Below are 25,370 nucleotides of genomic sequence, written 5' to 3'. Positions count from 1 at the left end.
TGATCTTTTACATTGACCTTTAATAGTAATTTAATTAACTATTATTTTATCTTTTTCTTTTCTTATATTAAACCAAGTCTTAGTTCCTTTTCCTTCAAGTCTCTGTTTCCTGCATTCTCTCTAGAATAAAAATAAAACAAGATAAAAGGGTGTCCTCACCTTCTGCTTTGAATTTAACTGTCAAGCATGACTCACAGCCGGAGGATCTTTAAGATGATTCATTTATGCCTTTTCTCTTCATTGACAGTGGATCCAGTTCAGATAACAGGTATCGATTTCTTGAAAGCCTTTCTTTCCATTCTTTTTCCTGTTGGCTGCATGTCTCACCATTGGCAGTTGACGCAGTTTTAATCCGAGATGATCTGGCCCCGGTGCAGATGTCTGGGCTGTCCTTTCATGTCGAGATGGGGCAATCTGTGGCCAGAGCTGGTGGGATGAGGCCGGGTTCTGAGTGTGTATACTCATGGATGCAAGGATCAGTAGGGCTACAGAAGTCTCTCTCTTTGTGTTAGGTTTCTCTGTTAAATAATTGTCCTATAGAGATATGTGTTTTCCAAGTACTTTTTCAAAAACAACATCCCTAGTGGTTAAATTACCATAAGGTTATTATGCTGCCCAAGTAAGCAATTACCCAATTTGGAGGGTTTCCTGGAACAGTCAGTTGATACTGCTGAAGGCCAAGGATCTCATTTAGATGGGATGTCACTGTGTGACTAAAGCAATATGATGCCCTCTTAAAAATGCTTAAAGCCTTCTCTGTTTGTGGGCAATAGTAGTCTTTTGAGCTAGTCATTGTTTCTGCTGAGCGTTTACCTCATGAGACTCTTTTTCTTATTTGTGTTAATGTGTCAGAGGAGTACTACTTCCATTCACATTCATTCACACCTGAAGACATTTATGTAAAAACAATTGTTGAGCATTTGTTGTGTGCCATTAATGAGGGAGCTCATGGTCTCTGGCCACAGGATGTAGTGTCTAGTGAAAGTACAAGAATTACTCAAATAAGCCCACAGTCCTATCAAGTCAGAGATTCATTACACTCCCTGGGAGGGAGAAAGCACTCGGTTCCAGTCTGCCGTGTGTGAAATGTATAAATTCTGGGAAGTTACCTGACTACGCGGAGCTTCATTTCTTAAATGTAAAATGGGAGTAACATTGTTTTCCTCAAGGGGTAGTGTGTAAATTGAATGATTTGATGTATGTCAATTACCGAACTCAGAATCTGGCACATTATTGGTGATTAAAAAAATGTTAGCTATCTCTCCTACTTCAAAACTTTTTTTTTTCTTATTCGAAATTTACCTTAAAGAGAACATCTATTTGGCACTCAGAGATGGAAAAAAGCCTCCATTTTCTTTGATAGCATCCTTCCTCCTACTTCTAGTTCCTTTTGATTTTTTTCTACAATAGTCCTCCCTCCCCACCATTTCTTTACTTACCATGTCGTCCTAGGCTTCTCAATAGTTCCTAACTGATTCCATTTCCTCATTTGCCTCTGAGATGCCTCTCAGGGCTGACCTGAAATCCATGTCTGAGCAAGACATTCCCCTGCTCAAAATCCTTTCATGGCCTGCCCTTAAGAAGGCATTCAAGGCTTTGAAGACACGGCTTGCACTGGTCTTTCGTGCCTTAGCTCATGTTATGCTCCAAACACATCTCTTATTTCAGCAGCGCTCATGAACCTGGACTTCCAAAACAGAACCTGAACTTTGCCTTACTTTTGTACTTGTCTCAATTGTCATTGCCATTGAAAACAAACAAACAATATTCTCATTAATTTACCACCCCTTTCCCCTTCACTACCTACACTTTTTATCTTTTTCTTTTAATAAAACAGTTGAAAGATTTGTACAAGCTAAAGAGAAATCAGACCATCTTCCTTCTCTTTCTTCCTTTTTAAAAATATTGTTTTTATTGATTTTACAGACAGAGGGAGAGGGAGAAAGAGAAGATTGATGTGAGAGAGAAACATCTACGGGCACGTCCTTTATTGGGGATCAGGCCCACAATCCTGGGCAGAGTTGGAGTGGTGACCTTTTGTTGCATGGGGCTACCCCGAACCAACTGAGCCACACTGGCGAGGGCTCCTCCTTCTCTTTCTGTCCTAACTTCTTGGCCGTGTTGTCTATACTCCAGGTCCTCCTCTCCCTTATACTTCTGCATCACTGCAAGGTGGGCCCAGTCCTCATTGCTCCATCCAAATTGCTCTCCCAAAGATCATTGATACCTACTTTTTGCTTAACTCAATGGATTGATTTGAGTCCTTACTTTAATTTATTTCTCTTTAGTATTTGACTCTGTAGACCACCTTTGTGTCTTTGAAGTTCCTTAAATTGTACTCACTGTCCTGTATGGTAGCCGGTAGCCAATGTGGCTATTGAAATTTAAGTTTAATTTAGTGAGAATTAAATAAAATTGAAAATTCAATTCTGCAGTCACATTAGTCAAATGTGGCTATTGAATACTTGAAAGGTGGCTAGTGTGATTGAGGAGCTAAATTTCAAATTGTATTTACTTTCAATTAATTTAAATTTACATCTAGCTAGCCATCTGTAGCTTGTGGCTACCCTATTAAGCGTGGAAATAGAGAACATTTCCATGATCACAGAAATTTCTATTGGGCAGGCCTTACTTGAGAGTTTTTTTTTTTATCTTTAATTTTTTTATTGGTTAAGGTATTACCAATGTGTCCTCATCCCCCCATTAACCCCTAACCTCCCCTCCCCCACTCATGTTCTCATCCCCCTGTTGTCCATGTCCATTGGTTTGGCTTATATGCATGCATACAAGTCCTTTGGTTGATCTCTTCCCTTTACCCCCCGCCCTCCCCTACCTTCCCTCTGGGGATTGATAGTCTGATCGCTGTTTCTCTGTCTTTGGATCTGTCCCTATTCATCAGTCTATGTTCTCTATATTCCACAAATATATTTATTTGAGAGTTTTTAAGAGGCCAAATAGTAAATAATTTTGGCTTTGTGGGCTAGATAGGTTCCATTGCAACCTCTCAGTTCTACTGTTGTTGAGCAAAAGCAGCCAGAGAGAATATGTAAACATATGAGTGTGGCTGTGTTTCCATAGAACTTTTCTTTTTTTAAAAATGTATTTTATTGATTTTTTACAGAGAGGAAGGGAGAGGTAGAGGGATAGAGAGTTAGAAACATCAATGAGAGAGAAACATCGATCAGCTGCCTCCTGCACACTCCTACTGGGGATGTGCCTGCAACCAAGGTACATGCCCTTTACTGGAATCGAACCTGGAACCCTTCAGTCTGCAGGCCAACGCTCTATCCACTGAGCCAAACCGGTTAGGGCCCATAGAACTTTTCTTACGTACATAGGTGGTGGGCCAGATTTGTCACGTGTCTGTAGTTTGCTGACCCCCTCATAGAGCCCTAGTTTCTTCATATATACCTTTTAAGATTTCTTTCTACTTTTCTCTAAAATTTTCCTTTTTCAGTCCCCCTATTTCTCAAAACCCTCCCTCCTTTTCACCTTTATCACAACTTTATTGCGAAAAAAATCTCTAAACAGTCACCCTCTCTTTGTGTCGTGCTCCTGTCCATTGTATGCATTGCCACACAACTGTGCTTTTATAACTTATCTAAGCCAGTTTCCTCATAGGTAAGTGTGTCTAAAGTAGTAAATACCTCAAAGGGTTATTATATAGATTATACCTACCATGAGCACAATTTTACAATGAAATGTGTATACACAATGAAATGTGCATAAAATTGTGCTTATGTAGATATAAAGTACTCTCACATTATGAAAACAGAATATGGCTGAGACTTGGAGTCTGACTGCTTGACATCCAGTCCCAGCTTGTGACACATCAGTGTGCATCTCGGGTAGGCCCCTAACCTCTGTGCACCCCAGTTTCCTCATTGGTAACACGAGGATCCTGTTAGCAGACACACAGATTTGCTATGAGAATTAAATGAATTAATCTGTGTTAAATGCTTATAACATTGTCTTGGTGCGAAGGGCTGTGTTGTTGTTTCTAGTTTTATTTTCCTGGTTTTAAAGATGAGGGAGAAAGGCCTGGACATGCTAATTTGCCTTCAATCATGCAGCTAGTAAATGACATGTCTGAAATGTGAATTCTCGTCCTTGGACCTTAAAGCTCAGGCCTTTACACTCTACTACATCTCTTTCAACATCTACTGGCTCCTTACCATATCCCATTAGTTGGAATTAATCTATTTTTTTCTCTGTGCTTTCATTATACTTAGTTGACATCTGTATAAGGAAAGTTGCCACATTTTATGTTGTATTATAGTTATTACAAATTAGTCTACCTTTGGAGAGTGAAGAACATGCTCCCAGTTAAATTTTTCTTCATTCCTTCCCAGTCTCAAGTCTAATCAACAACAAATTATTATTAAATTTGTTGAGTAGAAAAACTTTTAAAGAGAAAATTATTATTGATAGAAATTTATCAATAGATAGGTGGTTGAAGTCTTCCGATAAAATAATGAATTGTTTCTTATAAAGGTTATACATTTATCACTAGTATCTGGATTTAATATTTTATTATATAGATAACGAAATGCACTCATCTTTTTCCTTGATCTATTAAATTTTGAAAAAGAACGTGACTTTTTTTTTAATGTAATTGTGATTAAATGAAGACCCAAATAGTAGGTCATTAAGGAAAGAAATTGTAATATGATCCAAAGAAGGAAGATCATATCAGAAGGTTAATTTTTGAGTTGGTCTTTACAGTTATTTAACAATGAATATGTGCAGACTACAGAAGTCAGTAGCTGAGCATATAGAGAGGGTTGTGACATTAAGATTACTAAGTGTGGTTGTGCTGGAGGAAGCTTTAACAGTTACTTCATGCAAATTGCAATATGGCCCTTTGTGAGTTACATGGGTCACACTGTTTGAAGTACATTACATTTTATTCTTGAAGTGGGTGGCAGCGGTTGAGAGCGGCATTTTAGATTTTATTAATTTAACTTTCCATCGCTGGGTAATCACATTCACAGAGTAAATGCTGTCAATTTTCCCCTCTAAAAATAAGTAATGCTTTTTTGAGTGTCAGGTTTTATTTCCTTTTATAATGTTTAAAAATTGATTTAATAAATGCATGCTTAAATAACAAAATTTTAGCTCTCAGCAAAGGGTAAGTTGGTGGTAATCTCTGGGAATTGGTGGGGCCCAGAGATCAAGACTGTGGAACTTGTTAGGCTCCCAGCCTCTTAAAAATCCTTCAGACATCTACCACATTCATTGACCTAGCCCGTTGTGTAGGCCAAATACACACTCCAGTGGGTCATTTGATGAGCAAGGCCAAAGTGAAACACGGAATGGGCTAAAGTCTGGTATTAGTTGCTCTGAAGTCTGATTCAGGTTAGGCTGCAGTGAGGAAGAAAATAAATCAAATTCAAACAAGATTCCCTTCCCTCCAAAGAGCTGAGTCTAAGTTTTTATGTCAGATATGAGCCAGCAAGGGTTAGTAAAGAAAAAGCAGGGGAAAATAGAAAATTATGTGCAAGAATAATTCATAAGGAGTTTCAAGAACTTCCTTCTTTTGGAGCTCCTTCTCAAGACCCTCAGCAATGCCTTCGTCAGTTCAGACACTGATGACAGCACAGCTTGACTCCTTTGCAAGGACATCTAACGTTACTGTAGTGACTATGTAATTATCCTAGTTGAGATTCCTTGTATTTTGGTTGCCCTGGAATGTATCCCGTTGCTTCTCAAATTATGAAATATGACAATTCTAAAGTTTGTTTCAATTTGCTAAAATTGATGAATCTTAAGACCTTTGTATCAATCAGACTAGACTAGGTTTTGCTGCAGGAGTACACAACTCTCAAATCTCCCTGGATTCAAAAGCTCAGGTATGTGTCACTCATGCGAGTTTATCTTGGGTTCCTGGGAGATTTGCTCCATGCCATCCATCCTCACTCAAGGATGCCAGCTGAGAGTTACCACTTTGACCGTCACTCGTTCCTGTGACCGAAAGAAAGAAGGAACTGTGGTAAACATACATTGGACCTTAAAAACTTCCTTGATTACTTCTATGGCCATAGCAGACTTCATGGCCATACCTCATTTTAAGTGGGTGTGAAAGGGCAGTCTCGTAAGTGGCTAGAATGAGGGCAACCAAAATCATAGTGGACAGTAGGAATGACAATGACAGATTTATAGCAAATCTATGTGATTTGAAGGTTCTATGTAGCCATTTATTATGACTGCTCAGCTGCCTGAGGTTGATTTTGATGGCAAAAGTAAATAAAAAAAAGGAGCAAACATTTTTATGACCCAATTTTTAGTTTCTTAAAACCAAGTTTAGATGTTGTCATAAGAAATGGTCCTTTTTACTAGATGAAGTTGAAAAGAGATCCTTTTATTTCATTAAAACATTTTTTTTATTAATGCTCATTTTACTGATTATAAAGTTGATGATTCAGTAAGACCAAAGTCAAGCAATCTTGACTGTTTTAATTTATATTTTTACTGAAATGTATTTAAATAACCCATTCAATATATAAATACATGTTCAGAAAAATTAACACATATATATAGCCAGGGGCCGTCACATCTGAAACAACTGAACAGATGACCGAACAGGCTGAGTGGGGTGACCAGGCCAGCAGGGGGTTTAGTGAGGGATGACCAAATGACTGAGCAGCAGGCTGCATGGGGTGACCAGACCGGCGGGGGCGGGGGGGGGGGGGCGGCGGGCAGTGAAGGGCAACCAGGCCGGCAGGAGTGCAGTGAGAGACAACCAAATGACTGAGCAGCAGGCCGTATGGGGTGACCAGGCCAGCAGGGGGGTTAATGAGGGATGACCAAATGACTGAGCAGTAGGCTGCACGGGGCAACCAGACCAGCGCGGGGCGAGGGGGGGCAGTGAAGGGCAACCAGGGTGTCAGGGATGCAGTGAGGGATGACCAGGCCAGTAGAGGGGGCATTTGGGGGCGACCAGACTGGTGGCGGGGGCAGTGAGGGGCGACCAGGTTGGCAGGTAGGGACACTGAGGGTTGACCAGGCTGGCAGAGGGGGACTGTTGGGGGTGACCAGGTTGGCAGGGCAGGCAGTAAGTGGCGACCATGCTGTCGGGAGTGGCAATTAGAGGCGATCAGGTTGGCAGGCAGAGGCAGCTAGGGGTGGTCATGCTGGCAGGGGGCCAGTTAGTTGTGATCAGGAAGCCAGGCAGGTGAGCAGTTAGGAGCCAGCTGTCCTGGATTGTGAGGGGAATGTCTGACTGCTGGTTTAGGCCAGATCCTGAGGATCTGGCCTAAACCAGCAGTTGGACAAAATTTGAATATAAAAAAAAGAACATTATAGAGGTTCATGGAAAAAGAATCTTTAGAAAGGAATTTATGCAAGGCCAATCTCATTAAGATTGAAATAGATTTATTTAAATATCAAAAGTACACTGATACAAAATTGGAATTGGTCTTCTCTCTGTTGAAAGGTTAAAGTTTTGTTGGACTTTTGTCTGCTTTTGAAAACAAATGGAACGTTTTGTTATCTTTTAAGTTGACTACCTAAAAAACAAAGGTGTGTTTTATCAGAATAATTTCTGTGCTTCATGGTATCTCTAGCATCAGTTTTTGATTATTTGAGTAAACATAGTCTCCTCAATATTAAAGGACCTAAGTTTTTGCTAACAATTGTGTAATCTCCTGTATTTGCCCTTGAAATATTTTGTCAGTTTGGTTGAGTAGATGAGTAGATACGGGTTCATAATGATCTGTGACCCTACTTAGCCAAGTGTCATACCTTTTTGTATTTTTGACAAATTTCCCAAATCAAATTTTAGATCAAGTCCTCTTGACTTTTAGCTAACTTTGGGATTTTTAAGAAGCCCCCTAGGACATATGGAGCTTCAAAATACCACGTGCTGGCGCACATGTACAGTGCGATTGAAACTTCGTGGCCCATGCGCAGAAGTCGGTATTTTGTGGAAGAGCCACACTCAAGGGGCCGAAGAGCTGCATGTGGCTTGAAAGCTGCAGTTTGCCAACCACTGCCCTAGAACATTCCAAAATATTTGTTCCTTCTCCTTATAGAAGAAAGATAATAAACCAGTTAGGCTTACTTGATATGTCAGATTACATGGCATTGTCAAATAAATGATGACTCACCTTCCTAGGTTATATTGCTTGGCTGAGTATTATTAATATATTAATGTATTCCCAACATTATATAAAATTTCTGTCAGGGAGAGGAAAATTTTCTCCTTGCCCCTCTTGAGTTAATATGGGTGGATTAATAAAATTGACTTAAGACAGATTAAAAGAAGAAAAGTCAATTTAATTTTGTGCATACAGGAGATGTTAATTAATGCTCAGAGAGTGACCAAAAGCAGTCAGCTTTTATATCTTTTTACCCAAAGGAACAAAAATTTGTGGGCATTTGAGGGGACAAAAACAAACAACACACACACACACACACACACACACACACACACACGCAAAAGCTAAATACAAAAAAAAAAAAAACCCACTTAGGTTTAGGTGCTCATTTGTGAGGAATCTAAGCAAAGGTTGGGCTTGAGTAGTAAATTACAAAAAAACAAAAGAAAGAAAGTAGGAAGATATGTTTATACTAGATGCCCATTGCAGGAAGATTCCTGCAAGAATAGGGCTTCGCTCCCGTCTCTGCTGCTCCTACCCCGCCCATCTCTACTACCTCGGCTGCATTGCTTGGCTTCCTTCTATGGTGTCTTCAGTCTTCGATCCCAGCCAGTATATGCAAATTAGCCGCCATCTTTGTTGGCGGTTAATTTGCATATTGCTCTGATTAGCCAATGGTGGGCATAGTGAAGGTATGGCCAATTTGCATCTTTGTCTATTATTAGATAGGCTAGACCTCTCAGCCTTCACTTCTCTGACTCTGGTGATACGAATATTTCTCTCAGTCTCCAGGTGAAGGGAAAGCACCTTTTATAGGGGAGATGTATTTCTTGCTTACAGGAGACAAAGGATGGTTAAGATGTCCTTTTATTTGCTGATTTTCAATTAACTTTGATTCTAAATAATCATTATGCGAATGTGCTTGTCTTATGCCTCAACATTCCTAAATTCTGATGTGACCTGATATAATATCAGTCATAATTCCAATTATCTCTCATAATGGGTATATTACAGAAATAACAAAATTTTTTTGTCAATTTATTTTTGAAAAATATATACTTTTATTGATTTTAGAGAGGAAGGGAGAAGAATAGAGAGATAGAAGCATCAGTGAGAGAGAAACATCAATAGGCTGCCTCCTGCATGCCATCTCCTGGGGATGGAGCCTGAAACATAGGCATGTGCCCTGGTTGGGAATCCATCCGTGTCGTCCTTGTTCATGCGCTAACACTCAACCACTGAGCCACATAAACCGGTCTACTCTGTGAATTTATTTGTGATGAATAGTTATCTATCTTTAAAAATGGGCATTTTTAAGTTTTGTCATTTATAGACAATTACTATTTTACTTTGATGTTTCATCTTTAGAGAAATTCATGGAAAGGACTGACAAATACTTTAGAATACAAGTCTCTGATAACTTTCAGGTCATACCACTGAATTGCATTTAAGGAAACTTTTTCTTTTTAGCTATCTGCGACTTCAAAGCAGTTTGGTAAAGTATATCTTTGTGAACAAAAGTGAAACAGTAACTTTTCACTCTACCTTATCCCTCTGGATTTCAGAAACTCAATTAGTATTCTTATTTCATAGCAATGTTGTTATTTGAATGAGTTCAGTAAGCATCTGCTCTCCTTGTAGACAGGCTACTGCCTTTTCTTTAGCTGAGATTCTATTACAGAAAAGTATCCCTGTTATGGGGGAACCCCTCTTGAACTTCATAATGACTGGGGAACTCATTTCACCAGTGAGGTGATTCAACAGGTCTATGATGTGTGGCTGGCTCTACAACAGTTCACTGTGCCTACTCCCTTTAGACCCTTACTTCAGTCAATTTCATTATAATTCCATTATCTGTCTCCCATTAGGATTTATTTTCACTTGTACTTGGCAGAAAAATCTATGGTGGAGTTGCTTAAATTCTTACCTACTGGGAAGTTACTGCACAGTTGGATTACTGGTTACATCCATTTCATTATGTAGTCAATCAGAGACTCAGGATTGGTCATCACCCTTAAGTTTACATCACAGAACAAAATGAGAATTGCCAGGTGATGTCTCTGATAATGAAGAAATAATATTCTTGAGAATTTTATTTCAATGGTGGTGGGGTATTGGCATAATTGAATAAACGGACAGAAATTTGCCTAAAACATTAGGACTTTAGGGGATATTGCTGAATCTATCGCCAAAGCCATGGCTGCTCTAGAAATATCTTTAAATTTACTTTCTCAAGTTGTTTCACATAACTATTGCTTTTGACTATATTCTAGCAAAATAAGGTGGTGATGTCTGTGTCACCACCTGTGTGCTTGAATAAATTCTTCAGGATAGATTGAAACACAATCGCACAAAATCAGAGAATAAGTCCATTGGTTATAGGTGCCTCTAGAAAGCTTTTGGGTTTTTGACCTGTTTAAAAAGGACAGCCTTATGGTTTAGAATTATTCTACTATTTGGAATTTGTGTCTTGTTTTTAATTTTAAGAATAATTGTTATTATTAAACTTACTAGCGGCCCGATGCACAAAGATTCATGCAAGAATGGGCCTTCTTTTCCCTGGCTGCTGGCACCGCCTTCACTCAGGCCGGAGCTGCCTTTCTGCCTTTGTTCTAGCCTGGAACCACCTTTCCGCCTTCCCATACTGCCCAGAGGCCCAGAGCAGCCTTTCTGCCTTCGTTCCCCTGCCTTCCCACGCTGCCCAGAGACCTGCAGCAGCTGGGCTGGTGTGGAACACCCCCAACTTCTTGGCTCCTGTGTATGCAAATTAACCTGCCATCTTTGTTGGGTTAATTTGCATAATCACTCCTAACTGGCTGATGGGCGTTGTGAAGGTATGGTCAATTTGCACCTTTCTTTTGTATTAGTCTAGATATCTGCTATCTTTCACAATGCTATAAGAACTTCACAAAAATAATGGTAGCACAACATTTTGAACTGATTTTTAATCCACATAAAATCTTAGATGGACAGTTAAAAGACAAGATTGAAAATGATTCGACTACCTACGCTGAATTCTGCTAACTTTTATTTCATAGAACTGGATGGCAAGCCTTCCTCAGTTTGGCACTGCTATTGCTCAAATGTGGTCTAAAGGCTCTGAAGAAAACCAGTTTCTCTCCTACATGAATATGACATACCAGATATGAACATTCCTGGTGACAGGAGATCACAATGTGAACACATGAGGAAATTGAGAAAATCCACTCCAATGGTTAATCTCTGATCCTTTTGAAAAAATACCTTGATCAGAAGGGGGAAATGTGAAAGTTGACATAAGTGAAGCTGTTTTAAAATGGAGCTGGAGCAGCCATTACAGAGGAACTGTCTTGTATGCCCTGCTTTCTGAACCTTTGAATGGGGCCAAACCACCCACATTCCATGTCAGCAAGAGTGAGAATTTTCTGTTGACAGGACCGACAAAAGTTAAATTTTACCTAGTGACCATTTCACTTGACCAATCAATGAAGTACAGTGGGGCCTTGACTTACGAGTTTAATTCATTCTGTAACGTAGCTCGTAACTCAAATTACTCGTATGTCAAATCATAAAGTGAACGAGTGAGACATGTGATGCTGGGCTGATGTGGCATTCACTGTGACATTCGCTGCGCCAACTAGCGGTGGGGTATCTGAAGCTGGCTCGTAACCCGAATTTTAGCTCGCAACTCAAAGCAAAAAATCAGCTGAGAGACGGCTCGTATCTCAAAAAACTCGTTAGTTGGGACACTCATAAGTCAAGGCCCCACTGTACAAATCTAGCTTTGTTAGTACCAATGAACTCCTTTAAAACCAACTTACCTCATCTTTCTTTCTTTCTTTTTTTTCATACAAAAGCATGATTCCCTCTTCTGTAATATGGACACTTTTTGGATTTCTACCTAAATCTGTTTACCCTGAAAATTGCCATTCTTGGATTCCCAAATAAATACTTTTGTGTCTTGAACTGGTTCTTGTATTTTAGGCTGACAGAATGGGTTATGGGCTGGAGGCTGGCTGAAAATGATTATAATTGGACATATTTTTTCAAGTATAAATGTCCAGAAGGCTATTGGTTATAGTGTATGGAACTCAGAAAGGGGATCAGTGTTAAAGATGGAGGTTGAAACCATAGGAGTGTAGATATCCCTTAGAGAATGTATATGGAGTAAAGGGATATATATAGAATGTTAGAGCTTATTGCCATTTAAAAATTTGGCAAAGGAAGAATATTCCATGAAATATATTGTTGTTTTGCAAGCTGACCCCTACCCCCACATACACACACAAAGGCAGGCCATTCCAGATTGTTAGGTTGTAGGTTTAATAAGCAAGAGAACTTACATACCAGGCTTGTCTTGGATAGCTGCAAGATACGTAGATCTTCACATCCACCCACAAGAATCTTAAATGATTATATAGAGGCCTTAACTGGGTTCAGTCATATATTCAGTCCAGATGGTCTCAACAACACCTTACTTCCTCAAGGTTATTTCTTTGAAAAGGCTGCTAGTTTGGGAATGAATGGGGAACCACCAATAGTCTGGGTTAAGCTCAAGGGTCTTATCCTCTTGATGACCTCCTCCAAAATATATTGAGAAGGAACAAGAAAAGAGATAGTAGATAAAGTGAATTTTCCATGAGTATTTGGAATTGAGAGGCCCCTTTTTTTGTGATATGTCATAAACATGACTGAATATTGAGCACAAAAGTTGGTAGAGAAGATGTTGTAGATAAAGGGAAAAAGAATAATGACATCAGGACATGTTCCAGCAAGTCAATCTTCCATGTGCCTAAAATGTATTTTCAGAAACAAAAGCAAAAATAACAACAACAAAATAATTAAATATCTTGTAGGGAATTTTTATGAAACATCTCTTCTTATTTTTGCCACAGATGTTGAGTAAACTTTACCTTTATTTTGGTGTATTAGTGAATTATGGCTGCAATTATGCTGCATATCAAATAACCATAAAAATCTCCAAATCATGAAATGCTCAGCAGTTATTGCTAGTGTCTGTAGGTTGTCATGGGATCAGCTGATCTAGGATGTGTGTAACTGGAAACATTGCTCCAAGACATGTATCTGGCTAGATAGGGCTTCTTACTTCTTTCGGGCTCTGTTCCCACCTGCAAATATTCATTCTGGCTGAGGAAGAGGCAGTGGTAATACCTGGAGGTTCTTCTGCAGGAGGAGGCAGAGGTGCAGTACAGCAAGCCCAGTTGTCCAAGGGCTTTCAGGCCTCTACTTGTATTGTGTCTGATGATTAACCAAGGCAAGTCACATGGATGAGCCCAAAACCAAGGGAGTTGTTCTTCACACCAGGAAGTGGGGAGAGGGAAAGACAATAAATAATGAAATTATATATATACTAGAGGCCCGGTGCACAAAATTCGTGCGGGGGCGGGGGCCCTCAGTCTGGCCTGTACCCTCTCCAATCCAGGACCCCTTGGGGAATGTCTGACTGGGATCAGGCCTAAACCAGCAGTTAGACGTCCCTCTCCCATTCCCGGACTGCTGGCTCCTAACCACTCATCTGCCTGCCTGCCTAATCGCCCCTAACCACTCTGCTTGCCTGCCTGATGCCCTTAACTGCCCTCCCCTGCCAGCCTGGTCACCCCTAACTGCCCTCCCTGCTGGCCTGATTGCCCCTAACTGCTCTCCCCTGCCAGCCTGATTGCCCCTAACCACCTCTGCCTTGGCCCCCTCCTCCATGGCTTTGTCTGGAAGGCTGTCCAGTCTAATTAGCAAATTACTCTTTTATTAGTATGTATTAATAAAGATATTAATTTTATTATATCTCACCTGAAGATATTTTTTCCATTGATACTTAGAGAGAGATAGAAACATCAATGTGAGAGAGGCACATTGATTGGTTGCCTCCCACACACTCCCCAACCTGGGCAGGAATCAGCCTGCAACTGAGGTACACGCCCTTGGCTGGAATTGAACCTACAATTCTTCAGTCCAAGGGCCTGAGTTCTAATCACTGAGCGAACTGGTTAGGTCAATATTTTTGAACAAGTATTGAAGCTCTCACACTTGGTAATTCGGAGTGATTATATTAACCACTTCCTGTGCTATGCTGTAAGGTAGTCAAATTCAGTATTATTGAAGTATTTATCATTGTTTGATTGTGATGAAATGATCCCTCCTGCTGCTGCGTTCTGAATCTGCTCCTTCGTAATGCTGCCACTGTATCTATAGCTATTCTTAATTTCCGCTTAATTTCACACAAGGCTCTCTGAGTGAATACTTGCAGGTGAAACTCAGCTATTTAACAGTTCTTTTTCTTGTTGCTTTACTATCCCCCCCAACCCCCCCCACCCCCGTTATTTGGCATTGTTAAAATGTTTGCTACTCTGACAAATGGAGCATTTTTTTGTGCATGTATTTTTATTTTAATCCTTCCTCCTCAAAAAGTGGTAAATGATTAGCCTTTTTTAAAAAAAATGAGTTGTATTTTCTTATAAAGTATCTTCATCTATACATGATGCCTGTATTTTCATAAGAAGACATTGATCAACTATGAGGTGAAAAGTACTTAATTGCAAAAGTTCTTAACAATTAAAATTTTATGTGCATGCCCATTTTTTATTCAAAAGACGAAGCATTTCCAACATGTGGAAAGAGCTCACCTATTTTTTTATGCAGTTGGAGATATATTTAATTGAAACTAATGTCCTATCTAGCTATCTATCTATTATCTATCAATCATCTAAATATCTTTCAAAGAAGACTTGAGTTTTCCAGTAAGTTGGTTTTTTTACAGCCCGTACCCTGTCTTCAGTCATACATCTACCATTTGTTCCCTCCGCCTATTGTGTCTGTGCTGCACTTATATACAATTCCTTTCATCCACATAGATTATTTTATTGCTCTATACTCTAGTTTCATCCTAAGCAATACAATCCACAAAGATATCACCTAGAAGTGCGAGGTACTTTTTTAGTGCACATCAAAATAAATGCACAATCATTAAAATAAAATAAAAATGCCACTCTGTGTCATCTTGCATATCCAGTTTATAGCTATCATTACCTAGCATAACATGCAGAGGGAAGCAGTGTTTTAAGGGCAGCTCTGCCAAACTAGAAATGTACAAAGCTAACTAAGCAACAATATCTTTTGAAAAGAGTCATTTACTTTTACTTTCCAATTATTTTTCAGGTTTGTGGAAGGCATGCTTAACATTTGTTATAATGCCATTGATCGTCATATTGAAAATGGCAAAGGAGATAAGATTGCTATCATCTATGACAGTCCTGTTACAAACACTAAAGCAACTATTACCTATAAAGAAGTCCTGGAGCAGGTAATATCATACCTTTTCTGTATATGTTATTTAGAAGTCATAAGGAAATTATTCAAATAGCATACAAGATCATTGTATAACCTTTACTTCTCTTAATCCATTGACATGTTACCATACTTTTCCTTTGATGCACAGTGGACATAGTTATGTGTTAACTCTTTTAAAGTGTTTCTATCCCTTAAAATTCTATTTTACAGAGCTGGAAGTCCCTAAGAACATGTTTAAATCCTCTCTGCTCTTTGTTTTCCATCACCATTGCCATCACCTCCATCCAGCTATTCTAATTTTAGCTTTTGTACTATGGAGGCTGTCTCCTAACTTCCTTATTACCAGGTCTGCTCATGTCAGATCTTCACCTAAACTGACACCAGAGATTTTTTTTCTAAGAAACAACATATTTCTTTACTCCACTTAAAATTTTTTTCCTTAAAGATTACTGTTATTCAGAAAGTAAAATATGGACTGCTGTGATGGTTAAGACACATTGGATTCTGATCACAGCATCCCTCATAGTTTTATTTCCCAATATTCGTGGCCATGAACACAACTGTATTTTCACCCTGGGTGTCCTGTCACTCCCTCAGGCACTCCGGGCCCTTTACAGCTCTTTGCCTGGGCTCATTCCTTTCCCCTATTGATTCTTTTTCAGTTTTTCCCCACCTGTGTAGTTCTTAGGTGAATCGTGATATTGACAGATGAGTTTTGAGACTTTCTTTGAACACTAGGGTAGAAATGAGGTTTCAGAGGCAATCATAGCAGTGTCTGGGTATTGTGGACTGGGGGAGAGTTATTTGAGCTCTGTGGCGCATTTATATCTGATTTAAAGGGAAATAGTAGTGTAGGACAGGGTATCTCAATCTTGACACTATTGACATTTTAAATCAGAGAATTCTTTGTTGTGGGTGCTGTTATGTACATTGTAGGATGTTTAGCACCCCATTTTCTACTCATTAGATGTCAGCAGCACCCCTCCCGCCCACTGTGATGGTCATAAAGGACTCCACATGCTGCTAAATGTCCCCTGGGTGTCAAAATTACCACTAGTTAACAACTACTGGTTGAATAGTCTGTCCTGCCAGGGTTTTCAAGCAATTTGCTTTTAAATTAAGGCTTTTTGAATCACATTTTCTTCTTTTGCTTGTTTTTTTTTAAAACCTATTTAGGGCTTCCATTCAGTTTTTAGAAAGTTTGCTCAACTTTCTCTGACTCTGAAATTACATCCTTTTGCGTCCACAATGTTCCTGTTTAGCCTTCTAAGAGAATTCAAGAAAGGCAACTGAGACAAAACAATGAACTCCCCATTCTGACTTGTCGCTGTCAAGAGAAAAAACAGAAGCCAGTTTTGCCCAGACTGGGTGACAATCCCTGCTTCAGATGATTTAAACATTGAGGGATTTATGAAAAGGAAAGAGACGCAGAAAAATGGCACATCGCAAGGCAGAAGAGGCAGCAGTGGAGAGTTAAAGAGAGCCCACAAATTGTCTAGAAATTAGAGTTGCTGACTTGAATCAGTTTCCTTCTAGATTGACAGAGTAGGAATTGGGGCCCTGCCTCCCTCTAGTACTTATACTTGGGGAATTCCAAATCTGATAAGAAGTAGATAGCCCAAGACAGAACAAACAAAATAGTTCTGTAAATATACTATTGGATACTTTAGATTGGTCTTTAAGCTGGAACTGTGTATTTTCTGAATAAATTATGCAGAGACAGAGCTTCTCTTAGGGCTATGCACATTAGGGTAGAAATTGCACATTAGCTTCTCTAGGGATATGCACGCCAAATGAATGACTTTGTTATCCATTTGAGGCTCTGCCTTAATAATTCAGCATCGGTGTCTTGATAACCTATTCATTCCATATTTTATTTTAGGTTTGCATTTTTAGCTTATAGAGAAGGTTCATTCTTTGATTCAAAGCTTACTCCTCTTTAGGCATATTGTCACACTCCCATTTGATATTATTAGAAAAATGTTATCTATATCAACATATTATATTTGATACATAGCCAAACATCAGAGTCAAAGAAAAAGCTTCAGAGAAACCTAAAAACAGAAGAGTTAAATAATGATTGCTGCTCTTCTCATTTACATTTTCTTTTTAACCAATTACATACATTTATATGATACATACATGTCCACATTTGACTTAGAAGCTGTTTTGCTTACTCATCTTGTTTTTCCAATATTAAATGGAGCTTCATTTCCTTTTGAGGTTTGTACTGGTTTATTGGTTTCAGTTCAGCTTGTCATCGAGCACTTAAAAGGTCTGCTTCTGTCCCCTGCTGACAGCCTGAGTCCCCAGGCTCTGCTTCTCCAAAGAACTGAAGGGGGACCTGCTCGGAAAGAGGGACACGTTGTGCTGCACTTCGATTACCGGCTCCTGGTTGCCTGTGGCCTTTATTTTATTAAGTAGAGAAGACGGAGAAGGATTTAATGGGTAATGCCATTGCAAACAAACAAAAAGTAGTGTCTTTGCACTCTACTTGTTTTAATCTCCCCTCTCATTTCTACTGGGAGCTTCTGGCTAGGTAAAACTGCACCTAGTATTTCTTATTTAATTAGTGAACCAACTAGTTGAAGGCTAAATTGGTTCCGTGACATGAAAGAACTGGAGATTTTACAGAATGATTCAGAATTAGAGCTTTTTCCAAAATCGCCATCTTTATGTAGATCTGATAACGTAAATAACCCTTTAAGTTTTCTATAGAGAGATTTGAGCCTGGTTTAAGATCCGGCATTCATTCAACAAATATTTATTTTATATGCCAAACCCTGTTAGGAACATAAGATACCAGGCAAATGGACCCATTCCTTATTTTCAAGGGGTTACAATAGCGTGTAAACACAGTAAAGAATATGATGGGGGTAATGCTATATTCTGTGGAAACACATGGGAAAACCCTCAGCTCAGCCAGGAGTTCACAGTGTTGGCGGTGGCAAGAACAGCACCAGGTGTGAGACCAGAGGGGTAAGACAGGACCTGGGTTCAGCAATCTCAGTACTTGAGTTCTGGCTAAGAAAGAATTCAGAGGCAAGACCCAAACTATAAGAGAACATTTATTTAGAATATCACATAGGTGGAAGAAATGAATGGTAGAAGAAATGGGCTCAGGAAACAAATTACAGAGGCAAAAGAAGGGTCCTTGGAGCTTAGGAGAGAAGAAGGTAAAGGTAACGTGCCTGGGGGGAATAGAAGGGGGTAAAGCAGGTGGGGGGAGCTCCTGGGAAGAGAGAGTATACTAGGTCCTCTGTCCTAAGGGTTTAAGGGTGGAGATTTTAGGGGTGATCCCGGGAGAGGATCTCAATAGAATATTCAGCAGCTTTCCAGGTGTGTCCCTTCAGGATCTGGGTCTCCGCTGAATGGTCAGCACCCGGGCACGGGGTCATTATTCATTACAGATGGTCCTGACCTTAGCCATGGAGTCCCTTGTCTGGTTCCGTTGCTTTTCTGGGTCTGTAGCTGAAACACAACTGAGGCCTAGATGTTATTTCTAGGGAAGAAAGGTCAGGGGGTCTAAACCGAATGAACAGTGACATGAAAGATCAGAGGATCCAAACCCCATGACCAGCGATATGCTAGGGGACAGAAGGTCACCCTGGGGGTGAGGTTCTTGTTTTTCCAGTTTTGTCCTGGAAAAACTGGCACCCAGGGCTTTCCGCCCTGGTGACCTTCTGTCCCTGGCCCATCACCCGTGCTCAGTTTATGTGTAACTGCCTACCACAATAGGACACAAGAAGGCTTTCTGGAAGAGTCAATACCTAACATTAGCACAGAGGACCCAAAGTGGGAAGGGAAAACGGGGGAGAAGTTCTTGCAGCTGAAGGAACAGGACATACAGGGATACTCAGGGAAGAGAGAGCCTGGTGCCCACAGTGGATTTGGTGAAGTGCAGCACAAGCGATTTTAGGGAGAGAGGAGGCTGGAGTGAGGCAGACTGGAGGTCTGAGAGTGCCACACTCTGTATTTGTATTTTATCCTGAAGGCAGTGGAGAGAAGACAACAAAATCCAACTCTGTGACCTGTGGTTCATTGTGATCTGGCTCCTGTAACCTACTCCTGCGGCCACCATGCTGTCCTGCAGGCCCCAGCTGCCCTGGCTCCTACAGCCAGCTCTCCTGGCCTGCTTCATTCCGTGAGAGCCTTTGTTCTTCCCCGCCATCTGCTGGAGGCAGTTGAGTGTTGTTTTCTCTTGTAGGATGTAAGGTCCATGAGGGCAGGGATTTTTGTTTTGTTTACAGGAACAGTGCTTGGTACATAGTAAATATTTGTTGATTGAAGAAGGAATGGATGAATGAAATACCATTTGAGATTCCTAAGTGACTCTAATTTCCTTTATTGCAGAAAATTCTTATCTTTAAATTGCATCAGTAATAGAACTTGATCTTTCCAAGTAAATTTTTTTTTAAAATATATTTTATTGATTTTTTACAGAGAGGAAGGGAGAGAGATAGAGAGTTAGAAACATCGATGAGAGAGAAACATCGATCAACCGCCTCCTGCACATCTCTTACTGGGGATGTGCCTGCAACCCAGGTACATGCCCTTGACCGGAATCAAACCTAGGACCTTTCAGTCCGCAGGCCGACGCTCTATCCACTGAGCCAAACCGGTTTTGGCAAATTCTAACTTCTTAATATCTGTAAAAGATTTTAGCTTTTTTTAATATTTGGCTTGGCAGTTTAGAATGAATATTTCCTCTTTGAATTTCCCACCTACACAACTCAGATCTGTATTCCAGGAGATGGGTATATGTTTGTTGTGTCCTTCTTTTCTTAACTCTGTTCAAGCTAGTAGCTATATCAAATCTCAGTGAAATAAAAGGTGTGCGTGTGTGAAAGTTTCTTTGTATGTGTTTGCATATATCATATACAGTGTTTATCATTTTTAGAAATTCCTACATTGAATTTAATTTGTTCAACTCTGATTTTATTTCAAATTTACCTTTGTCTCTGGTAAATTTGTTTTATTTATATCAATACAATTATATATTTTTTATACATTTACTCACTAAAGGAGAACACAATCTCCTAAAGGGCATTCGAGAATTTTTTTTTAAAATATATGTATGCAGGAGAATTTGATAAAGCCCAGTGTGTGCTAAATTTTCCTGATTTAATTTAAACTGAAAGTGTCTGCTATCTCTACTAAAAGTAATTTGGGAAATATAATTACAGCAGTGGTTCAATTATGAAGGTTGAATAATTTAGAGGCAACAACTACTCTGAAATCTAGGGCCATGTCTCATGAGAAGTCCTCCTTCCAATCTCTGCCCTTTGGGTTGCTCTCTTCAAAGTGTGGATCCCACTGTCTCAGAAATATGTCAGGGTGAGGTAATATGATATCCTTTTGTCTGTCACATCATCAGTACTTACTCAAGTAAAAACCTAAAACACAAAATCCAGACAATGCAGAAAATCAGTCTTGCCAGTGGTTGCCTTGTTGAGGGGAAAGGATACAACAGTGCCCATTACCAGTTTCCTTTCCTTAAACTTCCTGAAAAAGCAATAACAACTTCATTTGTGTAACTGTCAGCTCCACTGAAAACTATCTCTGTAAGGTAAATCACCCTCTGCATGCTTGGTAAATAGGTGGGTGATGCTAGTACAAGACTGAACTCTTAGAGTGGTTAATGTATGATTTTTCCTAACATGTAATTTGTAAAAACCTTTTATTGAAATTTAACATACATTCAGATTAGTGCATAGATTATAGCGGCAAAGCTTATTAGATTTTCACAAATAAAACATGGACATGCAAGGAGATCTGTCATATAACCAGAGAGAATATTCCCAGCCCCCTAGAAGCCCTTATCAAGCATCCCCTTAGTCATTCTCCCCTCACACCCTCACATGATTATATCCAGACATTAAAAGTCCACCTATGATGAGGTTAACCTGTTTTGAACTTTGAATCAATCTATCTATCTATCTATCTATCTATCTATCTATCTATCTATCTATCATCTATCTAACTATCATCATCTATAAAAGGCTAATATGCAAAGTGTCCCCTTGGGAGTTTGACCATGGGACCACGAGTTTGATCACTCGCTATGAAGGGCACTAACCACCAGGGGGCGGCATGGAACATGGCTGGCGGGCTGCTGAGGGAATGAGGGAAACAGGAGTCGGGGGGAACCGCATGGTGGTGGTGCATGAGTGGTGAGGGAAGGAGGAGGCCGGGAGGCAGGGAGGCAGTGAACCTGATCAGCTCTGATAGCTGGCCAGGCCTAGGGGCCCTACCCGTGCACGAATTTGATGATTTGGGTAGTGACTAGTTTTGGGCTATTACAAATGCTGCTGCTGTATATATATTTGTGCACCGATTTTTGTGACAAAATGTATGCATTTGTTTGGGACTGTTTTCAAGAGTGAGATGGCTGGTTGATGGAATGTGTATGTGTTCAGTTTGAGTAGATAATGTCAAACAGTCTTCCAGAGTGGTTGTACCAATGTATATCCCACTTCTGGTATATGAGCATGCTGGTTGTCACACTTAGCATTGAGAATCCCAAGTCTTAATTTTGGCCTTTCTGATGAATGTGTAGTGATATTGCATTATGTTATTACTAGAGGCCTGGTGCACAAATTCATGCACCAATGGGGTCCCTCGGCCTGGCCAGCTCTTCAACATCCCCTGAGGGGTCTCGGATTGCGGGAGGGCGCAGGCCAGGTCAAGGGACCCCATCGGTGCACGATCAGTCCTATATAATAAAAGGCTAATATGCAAATTGTCCCCTTGGGAGTTCGACCAACCAGGAGTTCAACTGCTCACTATGATGTGCGCTGATCACCAGGAGGTGGCACGGAATGAAGGAAGACCCTGGCCAACACCCGGCAGCCGGGGAAGGAAGGCCTCGAACAGCCCTGATTGCCAGCCAGGCCTAGGGACCCTACCTGTGCACAAATTTTGTGTACCTGGCCTCCAGTTGTATGATAAAATAGCAAGAAAGCTTTGTGCATTCGTAGCACAAAAGAAGAAAGGACCAACCTGGTCCTAGCAGGTCAGAGAAGCCACTGCTGAGGAAGTGATGCACTAGCTAAGTCATGATAGAAATATAGAAATATGAGCTGCAGACATAGGGGGGTCTGCCTACAGGTGTCTCTGAAGAACTGCAGGAGGTGTGTTTATTCAAGATTTGGAGTTGACATCTTTAATGATGAAGCTGTGCACTCTAAAGACAAAACTGATTGTCTTTGCTGGCCCAAGTTCTCGGCCAGCAAGATGAATGAAAGGGGAAACAAAACAAAAAGATGATCGAAAGGTAAAGGAGGGAGACAGGCAGTTTTTAAATTCAAAAAGGAGCAGAATAGAAAAAGAAAAAAAATTGTTCCTACAAGTGGAAGTGGGAGAAATTAATAACATTTATTTTCTTGTGTATTGACTAGCATGTCTGCACCTGAAATATAGTCAGCAACTTTACGACAGCTGAATGCATAAACACTTTTAGTTCCTGACCTTAGATTATGCATGAAACTGTGAAATAATTTGACTTGACATAATTTTTACAGCAAGTAGAGGATAAAGCTAATTAACATAAATTAAAGACATTGAGTGGCTCGAGTGATGCGAATAAAAATATAAGGATAGGATCATATTTTGAGTGTATGAAACAACAATATTTTATTTTAAACTTTGAAATCAATAAATATGTAGATACGAGAAGTGATGGTGTTAACATTATTTTATTTCATTTGGCAGTTTTATGCTCACATATGTGCATTTGTAATAATTAAGTAAAATAAATTTGAATAAATCAATGGAAGGTTATATTCAATAGAATTATTGTCAAGATTAGAGAACTTGGGGAAATTGATTATTTATTTTCTCGTGCCATACTTGATTTAAGATAATTTTGTTTCCATTGCAAAACTGAATTACATTAACTTTATCATATATAGTCTTTATGAGAAATTTGATCTATTTTTATATGTATTTATGATAAAATCTTGGCATATGTGATGAACTATGTTTGCTTTGTTTATTAGTTACTAGTGTATGCATTATATTGGGGAATTTTTCACTTTTAAAAGATGTATGGCTCCTTCTGTTGGGTGATGTTAATGCTATTGGGACAGACCCAGCTATTGCAGTGATCGCACGTCCTTGACCCTCCAGGGTATTTCACAAGTTCCCTGTGAGCCCTTCCTATATATTGATTGACTTTCAGGATGTATTGACCAACAAAACCATAAAGGTTAATGGGAACATAGCTGAATGCTGGGAAGTGTGGTTGATGCAGCCCCGATAGTTGTCATGTTTTATGTACTGTCTGTAAAAATGCCAGAAGTGTTTGCTTAATTAAAGCTTTGATTAAATAATCAATGCAGGATTGATGCAAATGGTGCAAGGTTCCTGGTCACATCTTCTGCTTTTTCATATGAGGAAAAACTCAAGGAAACCATGTTTTTCTCAAAATTGTGACATGTCCAAATACTGTATAAAAGAAAAACATTCTCACATAGTTTTTGTATTGGCTTACATTATTTTTACTTTAAGTTATAACTTGGCCTTGATATTCTTTGTAAACTCTATACATATACAAAGCCATATCTGACTTATGAACAGGATAAAAGCAAATCTAGAAAGTCAATATTTGTCAATAAAGTAAAAAAATGACAATATTAATTTCATATAGTGAGTGATGTTTTGCTGGAACTAAATGACTTATTGAAAGGTGCTTATGGTTCTGAGTGCTGCACTCCCAAATCCTTTAAGTTTGGCCACATGTTTCCTGTGATGCCTTAATTCTCTTGTCATAGTGCCGGGGTATTTCTCAGCAACTAGAAGGGTTCAGGAATCTGGAGAAGGGCTGCGAGTAAATTAATAAAGAGACTAGACATGAAATGTAAATTTGGGAGCTATTTTTGGGGGGAGCCAGAGGAGACCAAGCTTCAGTAACCACATGCTCCTTGAATCTCTGGACCCCTCGCTTTTTATTAACACAAATTGCCCTAAAGCAAAGCAAACACACATATTAAAGGTAAAGTTTGGTAAACAGTAAAATTGTCAGGTTGGGGGAACTGCCCTCAGCTGTTGGCAGCAGGCAATGATATATGCAGATTTTCAGGTTTGGGGAGATGCTTTCAGCTATTTCTGCAGCAGGTAAAATGATTCAGCCCTGCTGAATATAGAAGCCCATCAACCTTTTGAGGACTTCTTGCATTTATGACCTGCTGAAATTAGCCCCCGGCATCATAGTAGTAGTTATAAAGTCTTTTATTACATAATGCACTGTGACATCATCTGGCCTTTATAGGAGATTATATGAGATTATAAAAACAAATACAAAAGTACAGTGAAATTGTATGTGTGCTCAAATAATCCACAATATACTGTATTAATTTTTTAAATTGTTGTCAAATGAAAACACAAAGTTACACATTCTCATAGAGAACTCATGGACCCTGAAAATATCTCCATACACCCCAGATTCAGACACACTACATTAAACTAAATGACTTATTAGATAAAGTGAAAGAAATCTGGCTTTAATTGACAGCGTGAGTTTTGCTACTTTGAAAAGAATATTCTCCATCAGCTATTTAATGTAGTGTTTATAGCAACCGCACTGTAATTTTTAAAAAATAATAACTGTTTTTCATTTTGTGTGTTTATTACTATATAAAAAAGTATGTAGGGAAATATTAATTACCATAGCCTTTATGTTTATTGAAGGAATATAGCCATATCTAGATGACTTACATAAATTTGTACTGAATTGAATGCTCTTTATTAATAATATGTAGAATATCCTGTAACTTTTTAAACATAAATTTGGAAAAATTTGCATGTTAACCATATTATGCTAATTTTTTTCAGATATCTATATAAAGATTTTTGAATGCAAAATTGTGAAAGTGACTTCTCTGGTAGTTGAATTTTGTGTTTCATTTTAGTCCAGGTGGGCTATATTTTAAAAAACGTAATAAAATTTGCTTCAGGATTTGGAATATTTTTTAAGAAACTCCCCAGGAA

General features: G+C 39.4%; 1 protein-coding gene across 1 annotated transcript in view; it reads left to right on the top strand.

The window, feature by feature from the left end:
* Positions 1-25,370, top strand: part of ACSS3 (acyl-CoA synthetase short chain family member 3) — a 151,329-nt gene that overhangs the window by 15,596 nt on the left and 110,363 nt on the right. The window contains exon 2 of the mRNA XM_081084176.1: positions 15,249-15,393. Coding sequence (XP_080940302.1) covers positions 15,249-15,393 — 145 coding nt within the window. The remainder of the gene's footprint in view (positions 1-15,248; positions 15,394-25,370) is intronic.

Source organism: Myotis nattereri (assembly GCF_964212035.1).
Source record: "Myotis nattereri genome assembly, chromosome: 2".
NCBI classification, from domain to species: Eukaryota; Metazoa; Chordata; class Mammalia; order Chiroptera; family Vespertilionidae; genus Myotis; species Myotis nattereri.
Note: the sequence above shows the minus strand (reverse complement) of the source record. Positions and strands in the feature narration are given on the sequence as shown.